Below are 25767 nucleotides of genomic sequence, written 5' to 3'. Positions count from 1 at the left end.
TATAGATATATATATATGTATCTTTGGTCAATGGGGAAGAAAAATTCAAAAGGGCAAAAAAATTAATATATTTGCACTGATTTACACCACTTGTGAAATTTGTTACAGTAGCAATAAAAAACTAATACAGATTCTTCCCTGTTTCCAGTTAAAGCATGTATTCATATGTGCATACATTTGTTAGGACCCCCATGAGTCATTTGGAGGAGAGAAGCTATAAGCATTGGGATTTCTGCTTTTGCCCTTGGGACAAGGTTTTACAGCAATGGAAACAGGTTTAAATATTAATGGCACACCACAGGACTTGAAGAAACTTTGAAACGAGCTACATTTGGACCCCAAATTCTGCTAACCCCAGTGTGACAAGGATTTGAATTCACTAAAATAATCTGCATTTAAGAATGTCCTCTGATAATGCCAGATGGGTTCCAAAGTGCCTTTGGTAGTAACAGTGGTTGAAGTACTCAGGGTGTTAGTCCTTCTTTTTCTTCAACTAAGTAACTACTCTACATGGAAAATAGGTTACCGTAGTTACATCTGTCTGAGTAATAGGTGATCTGAAGTTCACAGTTGAAGGCGGCCAGGAAAAAATACCAGTAACAACTTGAGAGAGCCTAATCATTTCGTAGAACCCCAGGGCTGCTAACCCAAAGGATAGATGGATTCTCTGCTCTGGATAATCAGAAAATGCTGCAGCAACCGGCTCATAAAACTGTGCAAAAATTCACATTCCCTCTTCTCATCTCCAAGTCGCACATCCATGCTGCTCAAGGGACAAATAATAAATGTACACTGGGAGAAGTGTTGGAAATGCTGACTAAAAGGAGCATTTTAGAAGGCTCCCCTGCAGGAATTCTGGGAAGTTGGTGGCAGCAATGCCAGGACAATCTTTGCGTCTTTTTGAATCCTAATATAAAAATAGAGGAACAAGAGAGCAAAACTAAGAAGTCATAGATGACACTTCTCACCAATGCAGGGACAAAGTATCGCCTTGAATCACAATATACAAATGGGTGAACAAATCACCAGACAGCTACAACCCTGCTTGTTACATGCACTGTTTGGAAAGAAGCTCAGGTAGATAAAGCAGCAGCTGCTGGGCCTGAGAACAAAAGAACCTAAAAATAACCCACCAGGGGCCAACGTGAAAATGGCAGCCGGAAAGAACTTTGTGACACTACAGCGATTGAGGGCAGAGCGTCTTCCATGTCAGAAGGTGTGGGAAGGGCCTGTTTCTTGGGAAGTTTTTTAGAAAGGGATAATTTTTCAGGTAGCTTTATTGACACAATTCACATACCATAAAATTCACCCATTTAAACTACATAAGTCAGTGATTTTTTTTTCATACTGACAGTTGTGCAACCATCACCATAATTTCAGAACATTTTCACAGCCTCAAAAAACAAATCGCTATACTCATTTGCAGTCACTCCTCATTTCCTGCCTGCCCTTAGCCACTAACAACCAGTATTCTAATACAGGACCCTATATAACGTTGCCTATTTTAGACTTTTCCTATTAATGGAGTTATATGGGACCTTTTTGTCTAGCTTCTTTCAATTAGCACAGTGTTTTCAATATTCTTCCATATATATCAGTACTACTTTTTTTATAATGAATATGCCATTGTATGGACATACTGCATTTTATTTATCCACTAATGGACATGTGGATTGCTTCTACCTTTTTGTTATTATGGATAATAACTTATATAATATGTTACCTGAGGGTTCCATTTTTTTCTCATCCTTGCCAACACTGTCATTTTCATATATAGATACATGAATGAAATTAAAATACACACTTTTGTTTGAAAACTTGTTTTAACTCTCAAATATGTAACTAGGAGTAAAAATTCTGGGTCATATGATAATTCTGTTTTGTATATTGAAGAATTACCAGACTATTTTTCACACCAACTATACCATTTTACATTATGTTACCTGAGGATTCCAATTTTGTGTGTGTGTGTGTGTATGCACAAATTATATAAAATTACAGCTATAGTGGGTGTTATATCTCATTATGGTTTTGATTTTCACTTCCTAGTCACGTATCATTTAGAATCTTTTCACATCTCTTAGCTATTTGCACATCTTAGAAAAAAACTGCTCAAATACTTTGCCCTTTTAAAAATTGGGTTTTTTCTCCTATTCAGTAGAAAGAGTTATTTTTGTATTTCAAATACTAGATTCACCAAATATATTATTTTTAAGTAGTTTCTCCCACTTATGTGGGTTGTCTTTTCACTATCTTACTAGTGTTCTTTAATACACAGAAGTTTTTAATTTTGCTTGAGTTAATTGGTTTATTTTTATATTTGTTTTTATCTTTGGTATTATGTATAAGAAACATTGTCAAAGCCACAATCATAAAGATTATCCTCTATGTTGACTTCTAAAAGTTATATAGTTATAACTCTTCCATTTCAGTCTTTTATCAATTTTTATTTCATTTTTATACATGATATGAGGTAGGGATCCAACTCTAACCCTTTGCACATCCAGTTATTCCAGATCCTCCATTGAAGGTGATATTCCTTGCCCTGTTGTCACCTTTCTCAAAAATTAATTGACTATAAACAAATGGGATTATTTCCAGATATTCAATTCTAGCCCATTGGTCTGTTTCTGTTCTGACACCTGTACCACACTGTTTTGATTACTATAATTATACAGTAAATTTTGAACCTCCAACTCCATTCTTTAATTGTTTAAGCTATTCCAGGTCCCTTAAGATTCCATATGAATTCTAAGATTGGGTTTCCAGCTCTGCTGAAAAGGGTATCATGACTTTGATAGGAGTTGTATTGAATCTGTAGATCATTTTGAGGAATATTAATCTTAAAAGTATTATTTGCCAGGGCAAGAACATGAATGGTCATTTCATTCAGTTAGGTCTACTTATCTCCTAGTACTCTTTTTCAGCTTTCACTTACAAGTCTTACAGCTTGATTAAATGTATTCCTATATATTGTGTTCATTTTGAGACTATTAAGCATTGAATTGGTTTTAATTTTCCTTTCAGATTGCTCATTGTTTGTGCACAGAAATATAACTTATTTTTTCATGCTGATCTTGTTTCCTGTAACTCTGCTGAATTCATTAATTAGCTCTAGTTATTTTTGTGGGTTCTCTAGGGTTTTCTATACATAAGATTATGCCACCTACAAATACAGGTAGCCTTCTTATTTTGTTTCCTTTTTCTTGCCTAATCGCACACCTTAATTGCACTGCTCTTTTAAACAGAGGTGGTAAAAGTGGACATCTTTTCTTGTTCCTTATCTTAGGTGAAAAGCTTTCAACCCATCACCACTGAATATGAGGTTAACTGTGGGCTTTTATGTACACCTTATATTTTGTTGCAAAAGGTTTAAACCTAGCTGACTGAACATTTTGTTTGAAAGAGGTAGCGACTTTATGAAATGCTTGTTCTACATGAAAGCAATTTTTTTGTTAATTTTGGACCTAGAGGTCAGCTTTTCCTTTCTCCTTTTCATATTCAGATAACACAAGAAAGAGAACCACTTTCAGTTTCTGCTATGATTGACTTTCATTAATGCCTCCTGAAGTCATGAGTGGAAATTAGGACTAATATTTCACTAAGTTCAGAACTTGTCATGCAGTCAGTCATGTCTGATTGAGGAGCAGGTATGGTTATGGACAATTCCAGCACCCTCAATAAAGAACACCAAGATTCCTGAAGTTTTGTATCTTGCCACCAGAATATAAGAATGAGCATTTCTTTTGACTAGATGAGTTCAACTGTCAAATGGGTCAGGAAACAATTCTCCACTGGACCAACCATACAGACATAGCACAAGAAACTAACAAGAGAAACACAGCCAGAAAATCCTTCATGAAAAGATTGTCTGGAAGTGAAAAAGCAATTTGGATGTAAAGCTTTATAAAATAAGGTGAACAGCTCATACCACTTAAGTGTTTTGGTTATTTTTTCTTCATCCTTTAGTGTAATTTAAAATTGACCTATTTCCAAAATAAGACTTACAATGAAAAAAGAAGATAATGAATAATACAACTAGAGTTAGTTTTTTAAAATTACAGCAAAGGAAGGAAAAAGATACTGCAAAAATTTCTACAATTAAGAATTAAACAGTCAATAAAAAAATAACACTTTATACTTAATAGAATGGCTATAATTTTTTTTTAAATTAAGTGCTGGACAAGGTGAGAAGAAATTGTAACTTTATATATTGCTAGTTAAATGCAAAATAGTGTAACCATTGTAGAAAACAGTTTAGTGGTTCCTCAGTAAGTTAATCATGGCACTGCCAAATAACTCAGCAGTTCAGCTCCAAAGAAAATTAAAAGACTCAGACAGATTCATACCCCCAAGTTCACTTGAAGCATTATTCAGAATAGCTAGAAGTTGTAAACAACCCAAGTGTCCATCAGTGGATGAATGGATAAACAAAATGTGGCTTATACACAAGTTAAAGATTATTTAGACATGAGAGGACTGAAATCCTGATACGTGCTGTAAGGGGAAGAACCTTGACAAAATTGTTCTAAGTGAAAATGGCCAAATTTAGCAGAGGAGACATATTGTACAATCCCAGTTACATGACGTATCTAGCATAGGCAAGACTCATAGAGAAATAAAATGGATTAAAGGTTCTGGGGGCTGAGGAAGAGACAATGGGAGGTTATTGCTTAATGACTGCAGAGTTTCTGCTTGGAGTGAGGAAGGGGTTTGAAAATGATGAAAGTTGTGCACATTATGAATGAAATTAGTGCCACCAAATTGTTTTGTAGACATATTAGAATTAGAGGGATCTTGGAAACTTACATGATATATTATATAATATATATATTATATATTATATATATTCCACGTTAAAATCAAAGATTAAATGTGATGGTAAGCATCTTGACGCTCAAATCTAGAGGGGCTCTGAGTCTAGCATGCTAACAAGTTCAAGACCACTGGCTTTTGTCCCATGAGGATGAGTTTTCTTAAACTAAGGACAGCTCTAGTAACACCATAATCTTAGTCCAAACACCATTCACACCCTTTGATCCTAAGAGTAGTTACAGAAACTATGACTAGCCTGGTGCAAATCATTCACATTAGTAAGGGAACAAGTACTCGAGTAATACGGTGTCTTCACACAGGTCAGTTCATTTTTTTCCCAAATATGTAGTCGAGGAGTTGAGATAATTTAAAAAGCAGCAGAGAAATGAACACTCATGCCCTGGGATTTCTGGGATGACCATATTTTGCATACACTCGGGGAATGGGAGATAGAGGCACCTGCAGTCTCCCATCCCTCTCCTATCTTCGCTGGTTTCAAGTCAGGCATTATCGAGACCTCTTTGGCAATTTCAACTAACCTGGCCAGTTTATCAAAACGTTTCTTCTTCCCCATTGACCCTGCCTAAGTGCAAGCTCCCTTCACTTCCCCGTGGATCAGTGTTGTATTAAATACTTTTGATAAATTGAATTTTAAAGGCAAAAGCTTGCCTAAAGGAAGAGTATCCAGAGCCACATCTTTCTGTAAAGCCCAGAAAATGTTCAGACTTTGCAGGGTAAAAAGTGTGTGACTGAAATGCGTTGGAATCAGAAATCGTGTCATGGTTTATATCTAGATGTTCCCCCGAGGCCTCATGCGCTCTTCAGAGAGATTTTTGAAAGGCAACTGGGTTAGGGGTTGGTGTAGCTAGCTGGCTGGGGTATAGTTGGAAGAGGTGGTCACCAAGGGTATAACGTAGAATGGCACAGCTACCTTCCTGACTGCTCCCTTCTCTCGTTGCTTCTCTGCTGCCATGACATGAGCAATTTCCCACCACTGTGCCCTTCTGTCATACCGTTCTGCCTTGGATCTAGCCAACCATGGACTGTAGCCATGGGGCAAAATACAGCTCCTCTCCTTTAAATTGCAGGTGTCTGATATTTTGTTCCAGTGACTAGGAAAGTTACTAAAACAGTAAGGATCAAAGAAACTCTGAGGAAGAGGCTCTATCCTATGTAACCCAAAGAAATCATATTCCAAAAAAGATCAGTACCAAAGAGGACAGGCAGGAGAAAGCAAGGGTGCAGAGACAGAGCCAGGCTAGCTGGAGTGATCTACGGGAGTTGAAAGTACTATTCCCTTCTTCCAAACTACAGTTGCAGGTCAGTACACTAGGGAAATAGGAACTTCCAAGATGTGCCCCCTCTCTCCTCCCCTCCCACCTCCACCATATCTGTAGAATTTGAATTAATTTCAGAAACCTTCCAGGGAGGGAATGAAAGTCTAGGGTTTCCCAAAATTAGAATATCTTTTGCCCCAGAATCTTAGAAAAAAATGGGGTTTTCATCTCAAGAGTGTGAAACAGGATAGAGAGTAAGGGATTTTTCTAAAACCCTATATTTAAAGCCATCCCTTTTTTAGAAATATTTCGTGCTTTCTTTAAAACCTTAAAGCCACAATTCACCACCAGCAACACACATTGAGAGGATATTTCTTTATGGCACTTTATATTCATCCTATAAAGATATAAATGAAGCTTACCAAGGATCATTTTATCTTACTCTTTTTTTAATCTATATATCTCTTGATGATGAACTTTCTGTTTCCAAATGGCATATGTCCAACTGAGTTTTCTTGCCTTGGAATTCTTTAATTCATGTTTTTGAAGGCATTTTTCTCATTCGCTTCTCTGGAGTTGGAAATTTTATCTGTTGGTCTTTCTAGGTCTGGTGTTTCCATTACAACATCTGGAGCTAAATTTCCTGGTCCTTGGTACCCTGAATCCGAGTAGCAGCAATCTGGGTGCAGGGCAGATGTGGGTAATTCTCAGAGCTCTTTCAGCCGTCTTTCCCAACATTACCTCCTGTGAGCAGCTGAACATGCAGAAATGCCCAGCTGAGACACATACTCCGTGCACTCCCTCTGCCCACCTTGTTCTGCTTCTGTCACCCGTACTGATGAGGATGCCCAACAGGTGGCAATTGAGCCCCTCAGGAATACAGTGAACACAGCGTGAAAGCAGGCAGGGCCCTCAGCTGCCAGCGATCCATCCTGGGCTCTGTTTGTGCAGGGTCCTGGTGACAGGCGGATGGTCTTCTTTATCATCATTCCTTGTGGAAAACTTGGTTCTTGGCCAAAGGTCTTTGTTATTGGTTTTTAATAAGAAAGGAGATGTGTTGAAGAGCTGAGGTTTGAATTCATGAAAATTTTAAAAAATGAAAATAAAACACTACCTTTGGTTAAGTAAAAGGGAGCAGCTAGGAAAATGGAGGGGGAGGGAGCTCATCTGCTAATTAGAACTCAGAGAGTAGTTGGAGGAACAATTACTCTAAGGAACTATCTATCCACATACTCCTGCAAAGAAGTTAGCTTCAACACCCACACAGTAGGAAAAACAAATGCCAAGTATGCCTAGATGTTTCCTTGAACATGTTTTCTCTTTCCATCTCCATCTGATCACTAACATAACTTTGATAGTGGGTTGGAGGTAAGCCTGTTGCTTATCTGGATAAATTATTTCCACCCACTTTTATTCCAAAGCAAATCTACAGCAGTGAGGAGGCTGGGGCCAGCATCAAGCCCAAAGCAGTTTCCTAAGAAAAAAATTATCTGGATGGTTGGGTATGCATAATAGTCTATAACACAGAATAATAGTTTATAGCACCAACAAAGACTATGCTTTTAATTGTTAGATTTCAATGGAAATATCATTGAAAGAATGTGGTTAAAATAATTGCACAAAGGCAGATGATGACATGGCATATGTCAATGGAGAGAGGATCTAAATCTAAATGTAGCCAGGGAATCAGCTCAGTGGTTCCACTGCCTGCCTTGCAAATGCAAGGACCTGAGTTCAATCCCCAGTACCAAAAATAAATAAATAAATAAACAAACAAATCTAAATGTATTTCCAACTATAAATATAATAACATACCTGGCTGAGACTAGACAACCTGATTTTTTCTTGGATGCTTCTAAGTGTTGAAGTTTTGGTACTTATGCAATGATGAGTGACGTTGCTATAAGCAACCATGTGCATGTTTTGTATGGACATAAACTTTCTTTTCTTTTGTTTCTACGTGAGTTTGGAAAACCCCGATGGAGACGAGTAGCAGGTGATGAAAAGGCATGGCCATTTGCAAGCTGCAAGCAGCCTTTCAGTTTCTCTGAAGGTGGATGGCTGACTTGCACCTTTGATAGCTGGCAATCTGAGCCTTTTGGGTTTCCCAAGGTAAAGCATCTATCTTTTTTTGAAATGCCTACAAAGTAAGTTAGTCAGCCTGCCTGTAAGGAGCATTTCACTGAGTATAGCATGATTCTCTGCTGACCACGTTCCCTTTAGGTGGAATTCTTCTCTAAAGGGAACATAAAGACTGTCTTAGTCCTGAAAATGTTATATTTGTTCTTAAGGTGTGTGTGTGTGTGTGTGTGTGTTTGTGTGTGTTTCTGTGTGTGTGTGTGCATGTGCATGTGTGTGTGCGTGTGCGTGTGTGTTTATATGTAGATGTGTATGGCAAAATGACTAACTCTGACTGTGAAAGGTGTCTTCTTGGGGATCTGGATATTGCTCAGGACAGGGAAGGGACTAAGGCACAGCCCGAGGAGAATCCTTTGTTTCTAATGGGAGTACAAGACACTCCAGAAATGGCTCTGGTGTAAGAGATTGAGGCTGAAACCCCTGAGATGAGAGAAAACTCTAAGAACCAAAAAATGGCTGACCATTTCAGTTGTAGTGATATGAAACAGCCATATCCAGCCCTAGTGGTTTTCTCTCTATGATGCCTTGTAGAAGAGATTTATATTTACATGAGGAACTAATATGAGGAGAAATTTCAATGCTGCTGATCCCTCTCTGAGAGGCTGCAGAAGGAGAATTAATAGGACTAAGACTTCTGTGGCCAAAAAGGACAGGAGAGAGGGGACATGTCAGTTGGAGACACTTGAATTAACTAGATCTCTGATTCTCCAAAGGGGCAATTCTTCCCCACAGGAGACAGTGTTGTGTCTAGAGACATGTTTAGTTGTCATAGCATGAAGGTAGCCACTAGCATGTGGTAGGTAGAGGCCAAAGATGGGGCACACAACAGCTCACAAAATGAAGAAGTACCTAGTCCAAAATGTGAATAGTGCTAAGGTTGAATAAGCCCCGGGTGAATGGTGGCTTGGGAATGCTCGGCCTGTACCCTTAGGTAGCCTGCCGTCTAATAGAGAGGCAGAAACACGTCCCCCAGTGCTGACTTCAAGGTATAGCTAGGTCTGGTGCTGTGGCAGGTGGAGGGATTAGGACCAGCTTCCCAAAGGATATAGCTCTTGGCCTGAGACTTCATGAACTAGGAAAAGGACTTGATAAAACAATATTAAAAATCACCTGGAAGACTACTGAAGAACAATAATATCAAACAATGAATGGTTTTTAATAACAGCACAAAAGATAACCATGGGAGATACGTGGAAATACTAAAGAGAAATGAAAGGACAGGCTGAATAAAAGTGATAGAATGTTCAACTTGCTTTTCAAAATATGAGAAATTGACAAGCCAGAAATGAGTACATTATCATTCAATCTTGGGCACTTCTTCATCACTGTCTGCCAGTGGTTTTGTTTTATTTTGTTCCTAATTTGCCTCCGAGCTTTTGTTCACCCTCTTCCTCCTGCTGTGCATGCCTGCTTTCCCCTCTCCCTCACTTGTTAGTGAAAACGGTTCCCATATTTAAGCTGCCTTCCACAAGAGGCCTTCTCTGCTCTTCCCCATCAGGGGTGATCTTGCTGTCCAGCCAAGACCAGCAACCCTTGTTTGTACTCTCAGTCTGCTGTTCGCAGATTTTGCTGCACTATAGTCATTACAGAAACAGCATGGTCTTTAGCAGGTGAAAATCTACCAGGACTAGGACAGCATTACTTACATCTGGGTAGCACCATGGTGTCCTGCGCCCAGGAATCAGGCTGAGCCTCCATGGACTAGACTGCACACAGTATGCCGGTGAGAAGGCTGGATCGCTGTCTCCGATTACACACAACAGTGGCTACAGGGGAGCAAAGAATTACATTGACAATCTAGTCACAAATTTTAATAGTGGGAATAGGAAGCAGGAAAGCAATTTGTCATCACCAAGTACATTGGAGACATTGATGGAAACAAGATCAGTTTGTTCTATTATACAACAGAAAAATGTATTCGACAAAATATAGAATAAATGCAAACAAAGAAGAAATCAAAGAGAAAACCAAAAAAGAAAGAACTAACAAAAAGTGATAAATACTGTCTTGGTTACTTTTCTCATTTCTGAGACATAATACCTGACACCCACAAATTAAAAGAGGAAAGGTTTATTTCAGCTCACAGTTCAGAGAGGCTTCAGTTCTTTGTTGTCTGGCTGCAAGGCAGGGCAGCATGGTAGAGGTGCATCGCAGAGGAGAAACAGTCCATGGAGGACAGAAAGGAAGCAGCAGGCAGCATCAGCAAACCTCCTTTTCCCTTTGTCCTATCCAGGCTATAAGCATTTTGTTGAAGCCACCCACACCCAGGGGTCTTCCAATTATCTGCACCCAGAACTGTGCTGAACCAATGAATGCATTAATCCAGTGCCACACACCCTCATCCCAGTATCACACACCCATTATCCAGCCACATCCAAAGAGCCCCACCTATGAGCACATGGGGCTTAGCGGGGACATCTAGATACAAGCCATAACAAGTATGAATATTGTTGTAAATATGCTTTGGAAGTACATAAATATCGATAAATATGCATAAAATCTGTAACTAGATTTTTTAAAAGTGTAAGAACAACTTCTATCAAAGAAGACATAGATAATAAGTCATCATGTTGGAAAATTTAAGCCCATTTAGTCATTAAAGAATTTCAAATTAAAACAATATTAAATATATCACTATACACCAATTAAACATCTTTAATGATTAAAAGTTGATTTACCAGGCTGTCAGTCTCTGTCTCTTATTTCTTCAACACCAGAGCTAAAAAGAACAATGAACCTATTAGATCTCTCAGAAGTGTACTTTGCAAATATGCAAAAGAATAATCATACCGCCCCTACACTTTAGCTCCATTATTAAATCTTGGAGAACATGTATCATGGAAACAATGCCAGGAGGGGAAAATTCTAATTGTGATTTTAATTGAAATTTTAAAAATCAATGCATTGAGTGCCTGCCTGTCAAGCATTGTTCGGGGTCTGAAATTTTATCCTCCTTTCAAGCTGAGCACTCCTACTGTTTCACAGACCGGCAGAGGACATGAGACTCCTGGGGTAGAGGACAAGGGCTTTGTTCCTCTGGGCCAGGCTACTGCCAGAGCTTTGTGTTTGTTCTCACTGGCTCCCCCAATTTCCCAAGACCTGTGAGGATAAGAGAAAGGGCCCTTGCTGGATTCCTGCACAGGCTGAGGCTGTGTCAGAGAAAAGAACTGAGCTTTGGATTCACCACTTCAGCCATGGGTGGAGTAAGCCTGCCCTTTGTCCAGGAGAAATGCAACCATCCTTTAAGGGTGCCTGCCACAAACAGAGCTCTGAGAAGTGGTCTGGGCAATGAACACTCAGGGCCTTGCATTCTTGGCATGAGCAACAAGAATGTGCAGAGATGCTCAGGCCCACGGATTACCTCTCCCAACAACCCCTCATTCATTCACTCATGAATTCATTCAACAAACTCAGATATTACCTACTCTGTACCTGACTCAGTGCTAGAGACTAAAAATACTGCAGAGAAAAAATTCTCTGCACAAGAAGGACTTACATGTTAGGGAGAAGGCAGATAATGGAAAGGAAATGGAATAGATAACGTGATGTTACTTCTGTGGGACACCGTGAAGAGAACGTAGAGCACCTTTAGGTAGAGCGATAGATTGGTCCTAGAGCCAATAGGGAAGGCCTGGCTGTCTGAGATGGTGACCGCAGAGCAGAGACCCCAATGAACTCAGAGAAGGAGCCACACCTGTGTGAGAAAAGATCACCCAGGCACAGGTAATGGCACTATGGCCTTGGGAGGGGAACAAACATCACGTCCAAGGGAGCAAGAGTCCAGTGTGGCTAGACTGCATTTAGCAGAGAGATTGTGGTCAGGAGATAAAGGAAGAGGAGCCCAAGATTTGAAATTGAGATACAGTAGAGTTATCTAAAGGACAGATATGTGGACTTTTATGTTAAAATATTCACAAAAAATAGTTCTATGGAAGCAGTCATACCAAACTCCCATCTATTATGTGGAAGGCAGATTGGTGTCATGGACAAAGGGGGATTTGAGGTCCGGACAGCTGAGTCCCAACAAATAAGGTAAATGTGTTGGTCAGCTCGAGTTACTGTAGCAAGTGCCATGGATTGGATGGCTTGAAATTTGGGCATTTAGTTCAGACAGTTCTGGAGGCTGGAATTCCCAGATCAAGGTGCTGGCTCTCCTGAGGATCCTCTTCCTGGATAATGGGCAGAAGCACTAAGACACTAACCCTGTTGGATCAGGGTTCTACCCTTGAGATGTCATTTGACCCCTTGATAGATCCTCCTAAATACAGACACATTGGGAGTTAGGGATTTAAACCAAGAATCTTGACAAGAAAGTGATACAACAGTCCAAAGAACAAGATGGCAAATCTCTCCATTACTTTTCTTTTTTGTTTTTGTTTTTTTGAGACAGGATCTTGCAAAGTAGTTAAGGCTGTTCTTGAACTTCCTGTGTAGCCCAGACTGGCTTCAAACTTGTGGCAATCCTCCTGCCTCAGCCTCCCAAGTGCTGGGATTTGCAGGCACGTGCCACCATGCCTAGCTAGCCATTTTTCACCTGCAATTGGGAATGGTGCCTAAAAAGGTCACTGGTAAGTTCAATAAATATGTTTTAAAAATGTGTTTCATTATTATGTGTCAGAGATTAAAGCTATGTTAAAAACCATCCACACAGATCAGAAGAGAACTGCGTCTAAGATCTCATCTAGGAGTTAAAAAAGAGTAGAAGTGGTCATCATAATTTTCTGAACACTTTGTGCTACCAGCTTTATCTAACTTTAGTTATAACAATCTTTTGATAAGTATTCTTATCCCCATTTTTTATCTTATTGAGTTGATTGGTACTTTCTAAGTATACAGTACAGTTGTATTCATGATTAGGATCTTGTACCCTTACATGACAGATCTTGGTTCTCATTTTTTCCCCATACCCTGCCCTCCTTTCACCCCCTCTAACCTCCCCTATTTACAAAGACTTTATTTTCATTTTTTTCCTTTTCTCATATTTTTTTCTTGTCTCTTATTTCCTCTCCTCTACCCTTCCCACTTCCCCTACACCTTTAGCTTTCACCCCCTCTAACCTCCCCTATTTACAAAGACTTTATTTTCATTTTTTTCCTTTTCTCATATTTTTTTCTTGTCTCTTATTTCCTTTCCTCTACCCTTCCCACTTCCCCTACACCTTTAGCCCTTTTCTTCCTATTTCACATTGTCAGTTATACCTTTAGGATCTTATGTACTATTATAGTTTCACACACCAGAGAAACTATTCAGTATTTACACATGTGTCTTATTTATTTCACTTAAGAGTATGGCCTCAATATGCATCCATTTTCCTATGAATTACTGTAGTTTCTCATTCTTATGGCTGAGTAGAACTCCATTTTATAGAAAAACCACATCTTCTTTATCCAGTCTCCAGTTGATGGCCAAATGGGCTGTTTCCAAGTTTAGCCGTTACAAATTATGCTGCTATAAACATGGGTGTGCATATATCAGTGTGGTATGATTATTTTAATTCTTTTGGAAAGATACCCAGCAGAGGGATGCCTGGGTCAAATTCTTATCCCCATTTTTAAGATGAAAAGATTATCTAAGAAAGCCTGAGTTGTCCAGTCTCCCAATGATAAATGGTGTGATATAAAAAGTATGGCTATGAAAAGAATGAAGGGAAGTTAGCAACATAAAAATGGGTCCTGGGCATGAAACTGTAAGTGAAGGAAGCAAAGCCAGAGAACCAAAGCATGGCATGTGTCTGGGGCAAAAGTGTGTCTGTTTTCAATGTTTTTTGTTCTTGCTACCACGTTTGTTCAATAGAATGGGGAGAATATCACTGTGAAAGTATTTCAACGACTAGTTTCCACTTTCTTCTAAAGGCTTCTCTTTGTTAATCTTCCCCATTCCAGCTTTTTCCTGGCGCGTTGTAGCCCTGCTGCTCCAGCACTAATACCCTGCACGTTTGTTATGTTCTTCTCCTGCCCTCAAGACGCTAGCCATTGTCAGTCCCGCCAGGATTGGAGGTCCAGCCCCTGTGTAATGTGTCCTAAAAAACGTTGCCAGTAAGTTCCATACGTGTGTAAAAGAAAGTGCTTTGTTATTATAAATGTAAAATGTGTTCCTTTCTTCCACCAGTACAATTTCCACAGCTTCCTCCTCCCCAAGAAGCCTTCCCTGATCCATACATCCCCAGCTCTTATCTTGGGATGGTGCCCAATTTCTGACATTTCATCATCACTTGAAGCTAAAGCCTACTGCAAGTCCGAGTCCCTTTACTTGGGCTCCTTTACGTATTGCTCTTAAGTCCCGCGAGTGTGCTGTCCTGTGTGAATGTCAGCAAGAACTGCCACATAAGGCACCAAGTGGAGAGTGCCGGCTTGTGAGCGACTGAGGACGGGAGGACAAAGAGGAGCGGGTCTTGGAGCACAGCCCCAGCTGCAGGACGAGACTGCCCAGGTGCGGTAGGGCTCCTGGGAGAGCAAAGGAAGAAAACGCCTGCACCTGCTTCAGCCTAAGCGTCTCTCTGGACCTGTCCTTCCTGGGAGCTCACTTTCAGGTGCAGGCCCTACCCCAGCACCAAGCCAACCACGCGGCAGGCAAGGGAAGGGGCAGTGGGGGTTTCGTGTTCTTTGTTTCTATTCTACTCCTACAAAGAGGTAATGCATCGTTACATGGATTACACTGTGATTAAACTATTAGTGTACTGTGGTACTGAAAATGGGGGGAGAGGGTGTGCACAGGGTCATAAGAAGTTCGCCTGTTTTCTACCTTTGCCCAAGGGTGAATAAAAATAAATCCTGGGGCTAGCAGTGGAGAACTTACTTGCCTAGAATATCAAAGCCCTGGGTTTAACCCCAGCATCCCGAAAACAAAAACAAAATTACTATGCTTGAACTTGGATGGCATAGTTAGGAATATTACAAGCCCAAAAGGGGGTGAGAAGTTCAGGTACACTGGGGGTGAAGATTTAATTTGGCAAAAAACAGGGACAATGTCTCTCTTCAGGTCTCTGCCACACCGCTCCGAAGCCAGGAAGGGAACTCGAGGCTCCGCGGAGCGCTGGGCTCGCGGCACATGGGCTGCCAAGGGTGGAACTGGGTTTAGGAGCTCTCCATGTACCCCAGTCCCCAGCTCTCCTGTTTTTCACTCTGGAGCAAAACGGGATTCCAGGAAACCAGAACGCCTTTGCCGGGACTGCGCTCTCAAGCTCTAACCGAGTCACTAGGCAGCTGCGCAGAGGTGGTGCCTACGGAATTCCTACAGCCTCTCGGAGAGACCCAGCAGTCAGGATCTCGTCCCGCCGTCCGGGGCGTGGGGGCCTGCGGGGACACAGTTGCAGGCCCGACTTCTATTGGTGGGTTCCGCAAACTGCACCCCCCACTCCAGCCCACCAGGTGCAGCTCAGCTTCAGCAGCTGCGGTCGCCCGCCTGGGAGCTGCGCTCCGGGACCCCCAGCGAGGCGGGAGGGCGTAGTGCGCCGAGCGGAGCTGGACAGCACGGAGCCCTTCTTTTTTCTCCACTGGAAAAGAGGGTCCAGGAGGACTCCAGGCAGAAGCGCCAAAGGAAGGCTGCAACCCAAAAGGGAGCAGGGTAGGGTCACCTAGACCTTCTTTAGTCCTTCCCTGGGACCCAGGGTTTCCTCTGCACCCCCACCCGCCCAGTCCACGCCGAGGTCTCGGACCACGCTCAAGTCCCCTACTCAGCAGTCCCGAGAAAAGGCGCCATGGAAGCCCGGAGCCTCTCGACGGCCACCCCGGGCGCAACCCTTCTCGAGGACCGGGACACCTGCAGCCCAACCCCGGGCAGCGGCGTCGGGTCCACCCCGGAGAGCGCGGGCTTCCTGCCTGGCCGGGAGCCGCCCTACTCCGTCTTCACGGTGCTAGTGGTGACTCTGCTGGTGCTGCTGATCGCCGCCACTTTCCTGTGGAATCTGCTGGTCCTGGTCACCATCCTGCGCGTCCGCGCCTTCCATCGCGTGCCTCATAACTTGGTGGCCTCGACAGCCGTTTCGGACGTCCTAGTGGCAGCACTGGTGATGCCTCTGAGCCTGATGAAGGAGCTGTCGGCCGGGAGACGATGGCAGCTGGGCCGGAGCCTCTGCCACGTGTGGATCTGCTTCGACGTGCTGTGCTGCACCGCCAGCATCTGGAACGTGGCGGCCATCGCCCTGGACCGCTACTGGACCATCACGCGTCACCTGCAGTACACGCTGCCCACCCGCCGCCGCGCCTCGGGACTCATGATCGCGCTCACCTGGGCGCTCTCGGCCCTCATCGCCCTGGCGCCGCCGCTCTTCGGCTGGGGCGAGGTGTACGACCCCGGGCTCCAGCGCTGCCAGGTGAGCCAGGAACCCTCCTACACGGTCTTCTCCACCTGCGGCGCCTTCTACCTGCCTCTCGGCGTGGTGCTGTTTGTCTACTGGAAGATCTACAAAGCGGCCAAGTTTCGCTTCGGCCGCCGGCGCCGGGCTGTGCTGCCATTACCCGCGACCGCAGAGGTGAGGAAAGGGCTGTGGCCTTGGGGACCAGGGATCCTGGGGGAAGAGGGCGTGGGCGAAGGGAGGGTGGATAGGAGCCTGCACATCTGAGGCGCGCCGGCGCCTGTCGGCAGCCAACGCATCTGTAGCGCGCGAGGGGTTGGCGTCTGTTCTTTGGAGCAGCAGGGGTGCGCGCTGGAGGGAGAAGAAAGAAATTAAGGCCGAGCTGACATCGCAGCCCCAGGACGCTGCAGAGGGTGGAGTGCAGCTCTCCTCCACAGTGATGCGGTCACGTCTAATTAGTACGCTCTTAGTTTAATTTCCTCTGGAGTGGTGGTGTCGGGGTCCGTCTTGAGCCTCTAACTTTTTGGGCTCGGCTGGCCATGCGGGACCGTGGGGGCTGGAGTTCTTCCCGCTTCAGACGAAGAGATTCCCATGGCCATTCGCCCTTTATTTCATCGCCTCCGCTCGACTCTGGTCCGGAGCCCAAATTCCCCAACTCTGCTGGCCAGCTCCCTGCTGAGGGGAGAAGTGTGGGCATCACAAAATAATCCGAGTGTACTTTTCCTTTGGTTATCCTGACCCCAGCACTGTCCCCTAGCGATTTCGGAAATAGAACCTTCCAATCCCATGTTATGACAGTTAAACAGTAGCTTAATTTCTGCGTGTCTCTTTTCCTCATCTTTAAGCAGGTCAGTTGGTACTTTCATAAAGCTCTTGGTGAGGATTACCAGAAATGAAAGGATGTAAAAAAAGCACTCAGCACATCTGCCGCACAGTGGCAGAACTGGCTGGAGAAAGAGGACCAACAGGAAGTTTGTCGCTTGGCAATCTGTAAGGGGAGGGAAGTCCCCACCGGAAGGATAATGAGAAGAAGGAAACTACATTTGATCTTTTCTCACCGTGGTCATTATTCAGCATGGAGATTTCTGCCTTTTGGCCTGACTCATCACCCTGAGAATCTAAACTTTCCCAGAGTCCCAGGTATTTAAAGTATCAAGTTCCTAGACTTAGACAGTAATGAAGTTTACTTACTGGCCCTTTCCAAATACAATATATAGACGAGGGAAGGTGTGCAGAAGGGATGGGGAGCAGGACAAGTTTTTTCTTGTCAGTTTCAATTTTTGAAAATTAACCCAATGCTTAGATTTCCGAGTATGGAGCTTTAAAGAGTAGGGTCTTTGTCATTCAATGGTAGAGGAAATTTGTAACATAGCATAGGAATGTCAAGACTATAATTGGAAAGTTTTGGAAGAGAGTTTTATTCAGAATGAATGATGTTCTTTGAGAGGCCCCTTGGAAAAACTTGGAACAATTACAGGTTTTCTGTCGGATTGCTGAGGTAGAGTTGACTTCAATAGCTACATCAATCCAATGTGTTTCCAGGATGGCGCTGGGATGCTGGGACGGCGCGCCAGGCCTAATCACAGTGCTCAGACCCCATTCAGGCAGGCGGCATAGGATGAGCTGAGTGAACAGGCAGGCTGGCCGGGCTGGGGCAGCTGTCAGTGGGGAGAAAGAGCTCCCAGAGGCAGGGACCCAGGGGTATCAGTGGGACCTCGGCAAGTCCTTTCCCACTTTGGGCCTCCACTGCCGCTGTCTGCGGCATTGTTCTGCTGTGTCTAAGAGTTTTGAGTCATAGCACGCTGAGGGTGTACCTGAGATAGTGTCCTAGTGTATCTGAATTTTGGGGCTCCAGTGTGCTCTCAAAATCCTGAGTAATATTCCTGAGCCAGCATTTGCAAGCCCTCTAGCTACTAGACACCCAAACAGACGTTTCAAATAATGTGCCAGGAATACTATTTCTGTAACTCCCCCCTCCACTTCTCTTTCCTATACTTCAGGGGGAAATGAGCTGAATTTAAGTGCTACAAAGTGTCTGTGACAGAAGCCTGTGCTGATCCATATTTTCAGAAAGGAACGTGCAACAACTCCTAGACAGGGATTAATTCTTTTGGACAAAACACACTTTTTGAAAGCAGAATCCTTTGCCTTTTAAAATGCGATATCAAATGTTTTTGGTTGTGTGGCTTTTTATTCATCTTTTCAATTGCTTGTTTTATTTCTGTTCATAAATTGACACTAGGGGCTACTTATCCATCTACACAGTAGATTTATTGCCCAGAGTCAAAGATCTATTTTACAGTGTCGTGGAAAGTGTTGATTTTACTTCTTTTAAAAATAGAGGAAGATGGGCTGGGATATAGCTTAGTGGCACTGCACTTGCCTGGTAACTGCAAGGTTCTGAGTTAGATCCTGGTACCAGAAAAGAAAAGTTAGAGGGAAATCAACATAATAATAAAGAGTATATAATAACGAATCTATCCATGGTTTTGCCGCTTTTTTACTAATATGGTCATACAATAAATTTGTAAAAGTTTTAATGGAGGAAGGGGTGGGCCCTCAGCAAAGGAAACAGGAAGCATCCTTGGTAGATAAGCTTCACACAGTCTCAATGAGCAAACACGTATCAGGAGAGAGCGTGAACTGTGGTTTAAAGCATAAGATTTGTTAAGAAGGAGACCAGGGTTTTCATTCATTTTGTGCCGTTCATTAGCACATTAGCAAAAAATGACTTATTTGTGTTTCCCCATATGTAGAATGAAAATATCATCTGCCTCATTCTATTCTTGTGGAGAGTAAATAAGATAGTACATGGAGCACTTCAGATAGTAAGTGGTAAATTGCCCCAAAGTTTAGTGTCTTAAAACAATAAACACATGTTAGCTCACACTTTCTGGGAATGGCCTAGCTGAGTAGTTCTGGCCTGAGTCTCATAGTGTAGTCATGATATCTGATGGGCTGATGCCACTGGAGGGCAAAGATGTGGAAGACTTTCCTTCCATGATGGCTTGTAAACATGGTTCTGGGCAGGTGGCCTCATTTTCATGCTGAAAGGACATCTTCATAGCGCTGCTTGAAGGTTATCATAATATGGCAGCTAGCTTTCTTCAGAATGAGCAATCCAGATGAACAAAGCAAAGAGGAAACTGCAGTGTCTGTCATGAGCTAGTCTTAGAAACAAAAAGACTCTAGTCTTAGACTCTTAGACTGGTAAGTGCAAGGTTCTGAGTTAGATCCTGGTACCAGAAAAGAAAAGTCTTAGAAACAAAAGAGTCTAGTTTCCTAATACCCTCTTCAAGGGTACACCCTTAACAATATAGTTTCCTTTCCATAACTTTGCCCCAAACTTCAAAACTTCTGAGTAAGTACCACTTTCTGAGCACCAACACTTTGACAAATGGGCTTTTGGGGATGTCCAAGATCCAAACTGTAGCATAAGAGTAAAGAAACATACTAACTTTTGCTGATTTTGTATCCTGAGTGTATGTAGCCCAGTGGTAGAGCATTTGCCTCGCACTGAAAAAATTAGCATGGTGTCGAGACAGTTTCACATCTTTCTTTCCTATTAATCTACTTTTTGTTTCTTTTTCTTGCTTAATTGCTCTAGTTAATCCAGTACTATCTTTATTTGAAGTGGCAAGAGTTGGTATCCTCCTTCTGTTATTTATCTCAAAGGAAAGCTTTCAACTTTTTACCATTCAGCATGATGGTATCAGTGGGTGTATCATTGTATTGAGGTATATTCCTCTATATATAAGTTATTGAGAGATTTTCCAGCTTTTATGTGTAATTTTATTTTCAACTTACAAAATTGTATATGTTAATGAGGTATCATGCAGTGTCCAATACATGTACACACTGCATAATAGTTAAGTTGAGTTGATATATATTTATCTCCGCCAACACTTATGAATTCTTCATGGAGAAAACTCAAGCATAACTTCTTCTAGCTTTTTGAAATACACAGTATTTTATTGTTATATATAGTTATCTTTCTTGGCAATAGCGCACCAGAGCTTCTTGCTCCTGTGTGACTCTAATTTAGTACACATTGGCCAATCCTTCTTCCAGCCCTCCCACCACCCCAAGCCTAGGTAACCATCATTCCCTTCTCAATGGATAGGAGGTGAACTCTTTTTGATTCCACATATGACTGAAGTGAATCATACAGAACTTATCTTTATTTCACTTGATATAATGATCTCCAGTTCCATGTGTGTGTGTTTAAATTACAGGATTTCATTGTTTCTGTAGCTGAATAGCATTCCCTTGTACAGGCTTTGGCTTGAAGTCCATTTTGCCTGAAATTAGGATAGCTACTCCTTTTTTTAGGGCTCTCATTGCATAGAGTATTATTTTCAATTTCATCGTCTCTCTTTCAGTCTCTGTGTTTCTTTGTGAATGAGGTGTGTCTCTTGCAAGCAATATACAGATGCATTTTGGATTGTTTTGATCCAATCTGCTCTTTGTGCCTTTTGGTTGGGGAGTTAAGACTATTACACTGAGTGTTATTATTGGCACATATTTACATATTCCTGTTATTTTCTTATTCAGTGTTGATTCCTATTTTCCTTTTGTTTAATTACTCTCCTAGTTAGGTATATTCTTTCCTTTAGGTTCTTGGGTAATGCTAGCCTCACTATCTCTATTTAGAATTCCCTCTAGTATTTTCCACAATGCTGGTTTAGTGGCCATGAATTTATTTAGATTCTCTTTGTCAAGGATTTTTTTATTTCTCCATTAATTTTGAAAGTCAATTTTGCAGGATAAAATAGTTCGGGTTGTTGATTGTTCTATTTAAGGGCTTGAAATAGTTTACTCCTAGATCTCCTGGCCTTTAATGTTTTTGTTGAGAAATCTTTGGTCATTCTGGTAGGCTTCCCTAGTTACTTGACATTTTTTCTCTAATTATTTTTCATGTTCTTTCTTTGTTCTAGATTTGTAGGACCTTGACTATGTTTTTTCACAGAGAGCTTCTTTTGGTTGTGCCTATTTTGGGCTCTAAATTCCTCAATTATCTGAATGTCCACTTCATTTCCTAGATTTGGAAAGATTCTCTAGATTTCTACAATTATTTGGTGAATAATTTTTTATACCTTTAGTATTTTTCTCTAGTCCTTCCTTGTCTCCTATAATTCTTAGCTTAGTTCTTTTATAATCATTTAAGAGCTCTTGAATCTACCTTTCATGATTTCTTGTTTTTGGAATATCATTGAATAAATTATCTGCTTGTTCACTAGTCCTGAAATTATTTCTTCTCAATAGCTGTAACTACCGGTATGGATTTCAATTGCTTTTTTCATTTTCAGGATATCTGTTGGATTTTTTCATAACCTCTATTCTTTAATAAAGTGACCATTTATATCATGGGTTGTATTCTTTAAGCTTCTTGAACATCTTAATTAAGCCCTTCATTTGCTTATTTATATCCTCTTTTGGCTTATTGAACATCTTATACATTTGCTTGTTTCTTTTGATCTTCAAACATTTAATCATTTAGTGTTTGAGTTATTTGCCTGAAATTTCCTCCAGTTCTGTATCCATACAATCAGCTTTTGGGGGATTATAAATGTTTGAGGTATCTTATTGCCTTGTTTTTCTCATGATTTCTGTGTTTTCATATTGAATGTTATAGATCATTTGGGCTAGAAACAAGAAAGGCCATTTGACCTTGCCATTCCCTTTCTGGTTATCATCCCAAAAGGGTTACAGTCATTAAAAAAGTCATCATATCATAGTGATATATGCATGTTTATAGCAGCACAATTCATAATAGCTAAATCTTGAAATAGCCTATATTTCCAAGAACAAATGACTGCATAAAGAAAATGTAGTATTTATACACAAGGAGTACTACTACACCACAAAGGATAGACCAGAGTCATTTGAAGGAAAACAGATGCACTTTGAGATATCAAGTAAAATAAATCAGACACATAAGCACATGGTTTTCTTATATGAGGACCACCAGAAACAAACAAAGAGCAAAATAAAGGATACATAGTATTTTTTGGTTTCATTTTATTTTGTTTTGTTTTTGAGACACGGTCTCACTATATAGTTTAGGTTGGCCTTAAACTCACAGCAATCCTCCTGACAGTCTCCCAAGTGTTGGTGCCCCACCATGCCCAGTAAGAAGGAGGGAAGTAGAGCTTTCTCATATGGGAAGGGGATTAGGAGATGAAGGGAGAAGGAGGGGAAGGAGAGAGGGATGAAAGAAAATAATTAAGATGTGTCGTGCACGGATACCTACTCTCCATAAGGAATGCAATCATTCTGTATCGGAACATACACTAATAATTAATGAAAACTGAAGAAAAACTTCTGATACTACAGGAGAAACCTATAACATTCAATTGCAATGATATAAAATTACCGGTAATAGCAATAGCCAAAGAACCAATCATATATCAATATATAATTCAGAGCTTGTTTAGCAAGATTTTGACTCAATAACTCAGGAACACAAAAGATTATTAATGGTAGAAAACAGCAGGGATACAAAGAAGAAAGAAAGAAAATAATTTAAATCAAACAAAATAACAGAAATTCAGAAAAATAGAAGATGAAAAGAAGCAAAAGCAGATGAAAGAGAGAAATTAGTTTTTGGTGATATTATTTTTATACCAGTGTACATGTGGGGAGGAATGGAGATTGAGGGAATGTGCATGGGGCTGGCGGGAAAGAGTAAAGGAAGGTGTTTATAAGGAGTGTGTAGAGCAGTTTTTACAGTGATTGTACCCCAGGTATCAACAGACTATTTTAAAAGACCTAAGCAACAACTTTTGGTGATGCAGAACCTGATAGGCCAGTGTAAAACACAATGAAAAACCAAATGATAGCTAGCACTCATACACAGCTATTCATAAACATTCTGAAATAGAAAAAAGGGAAAAGTCAAGTGTTTTTAAATTTTAAAAATAAACTTTATTTTTTAGTGTTTATTAATATGTTTGTAGTGCATACAGTTTACAGTCATCTTCAGGAGTGGGTACGTGTATATAATACAACTTGCTTCCTTTGTTAAATCCCCTTCCCCAACCTCCCTCTCCCTCCCTTCCTCCTTTAATTCCCTTTCCTATTTTTATTCTTATTGATATTATTAATCTTAACTCATATTTATGGCATATAATATTTACATTCATTGAAGTTATTAGATTACTATACATTGCGTATCTTTATTCTACTTATTTCCCCTTATGCCCCTCCCTCACCTCCTCACCCTTGGCCTCTTGGACTCCTTCCCATTTGCAAGCAATCTACCCCCTTATCTCCTTCTATCCATCTTCTTGTGGTCTCTCTGCTTATACTGTCCCTTGCTCAAATGAGAAATATCATGCAGTATTTAAGCCAGTTTATCCAGTTCATTTCACCCAGCATTATATTATCCAGGTGCATTCATTTTCCTATTAATATCTCATATTTCTCCTTCTTTATAATTGAGTAGTATTTCATTTTATATAGATGCCACATCAACTTTATTCAGCCATCTGCTGATGGATGTACAGGCTTCTTCCAGGATTTGTTATTAAGAATGGTACTGCTCTAAATTGGTATGCATGAGTCACTGCAGTCTTAAGCTTTTTGGGGAAGATACCTAGAAGAGGGACAGCTAGGTCATATGGAATTTCTAATTTCAGTTGTTTGAGAATTTGCCACACTGATTTCATAGTGGTTATACTAGTTTACATTTTTGCCAGTGACATAAGAGGGTTCCTTTTTTTACTGCAGCCTCGCCTCCATTTGTTATTTTTTCAGTTCTCAATGATAGCCCTTCTTTTTGGAGTAAGATGGAATCTTAGTATTTTTTTAATTTCCATTTTTTCCTATGGTCAGAGATGTTGAACAGTTTTCATATATTTTTTGGCCATTTGTGCATCTTCCTTTGTGAAGTGTCTGTTTATTTCACTGGTCTATTTCTTTACTGGGTCTTATTTCAGGTGGTCTAATTAAAAATATATATGTATATATGTATATGTATATATATATATATATATATATATTCTAGATATTAGTCCTCTTGCCAAGGAATAGCTCACAGAAGTTTTTCACTATTCTGTAGATTGCCTCTTTGCTCTCTTGGTTGTTTTATTAGTCCTCTTGAGTAGCTGGCAAGTTTTTTCCTATTTTTTGGGTCATCTATTCACTCTAGTAACTAATTCTCTTGCTGTGCTGCTTATAATAGTTTTTATATACAAGAAAAGAAGAAGGGCGAGGCCAGACAGAGGTGCTTTGTGAGAGTGGAGGAGGGAGAGAGACTTTATTGGATAGTGAAAAGAGAATTCAGGGGAACTGATTGAAATTAATGACAACATAGACTTTAATTTTAGAAATCCGATGAGCCAACCCTTGGTGAAGGGGATTCTGTGGTCAGGTGTTAAAGCACTACAGTATTTAGTTTAATCTTAACAGTTTGTGTACAAAAAAGGAATAGATCATAAATTAAGGTACAATTGCTATAATTCTTGTCTTTGAAAATCATGAGACAAAACCTCACTTTTATCCACTGCAATTTTCCCCTGTGTTGTGAATTGGCCTGTGAGCCCATATACCTTAAGAATAAGAGCTCTGGCCTCAACAGAGGAAATTCCATTGGCAGTGACATGCAAAAGGGGATTTTAGGTCATGATTTTAAAGCTGAAAATGTAAATGTATCCTGATTTGTAGCCATACCAGAGTGATTAAAATCCCAACAAAAAATTCATGATTTTCAAAGACAAGAATTATAGCATTTGTACCTTAATTTACGATTGTATCCAAAGGAGTAACAAAACTACATTCTTGTGTATTTTATTACAACTGAAGAGACACTTTATTTTCATCAAGCATAGCAGTGCTCTTTTATTTTTATTTGAAAATTTCCTTAAATTATTTGTTCATTTGCTTTTTCCTGAGAAGCAGCTGAGAAAATTTTCTTTAATTAGATTGTCAGACAGGCTAGACAGCTTCTTTCAACTCTGAGTGATATTTTGGTTATCACTTCAAATTATATTGGAGAAATGTGACTTCGAGTTTGGTTGTCTCAAAAAAAAAAGAACCCCTAAGTGTCCTAAACCCTGACTGGTTAGAAAGGGGGCATTGTATTTATACTCTACATTGCCATCAGCCCTAATTGGGAAGCTCTAAATGTCCTCTCCCATCTTGCAGATGGCAGGCATAATTAACCTCTAGGTTTCGTGTGGTTGCCTGACCCCCACCTTTAATGTCTCACAGCGCTGGACGTCACACCACAAACTGGGAGTG

At 40.9% G+C, this 25767-nt stretch overlaps 1 protein-coding gene and 1 long non-coding RNA gene across 2 annotated transcripts in view; one reads left to right on the top strand and one right to left on the bottom strand.

The window, feature by feature from the left end:
* Positions 1-7037: 7037 nt before the first annotated feature.
* On the bottom strand, positions 7038-16535 carry LOC117283690. The gene is made up of 3 exons (XR_004514730.1): positions 16458-16535; positions 9878-9997; positions 7038-7114 (listed from the first exon to the last, which is right to left on the bottom strand). It is a non-coding gene; the product is annotated as an uncharacterized LOC117283690 (long non-coding RNA).
* The window catches only part of LOC104862014 (5-hydroxytryptamine receptor 5B), a 36545-nt gene continuing 25139 nt past the window's right edge, over positions 14362-25767 (top strand). Inside the window, exon 1 of the mRNA XM_010623717.2 lies at positions 14362-16701. Within this exon, the coding sequence (XP_010622019.1) occupies positions 15928-16701 (774 nt within the window). The 5' untranslated portion in view covers positions 14362-15927. The remainder of the gene's footprint in view (positions 16702-25767) is intronic.

This window comes from Fukomys damarensis, unplaced genomic scaffold, assembly GCF_012274545.1.
Source record: "Fukomys damarensis isolate Sample0158 unplaced genomic scaffold, DMR_v1.0_HiC HiC_scaffold_29, whole genome shotgun sequence".
NCBI classification, from domain to species: Eukaryota; Metazoa; Chordata; class Mammalia; order Rodentia; family Bathyergidae; genus Fukomys; species Fukomys damarensis.
The sequence above is the reverse complement of the archived record's forward strand: the minus strand, read 5'-3'. Positions and strand labels throughout refer to the sequence as shown.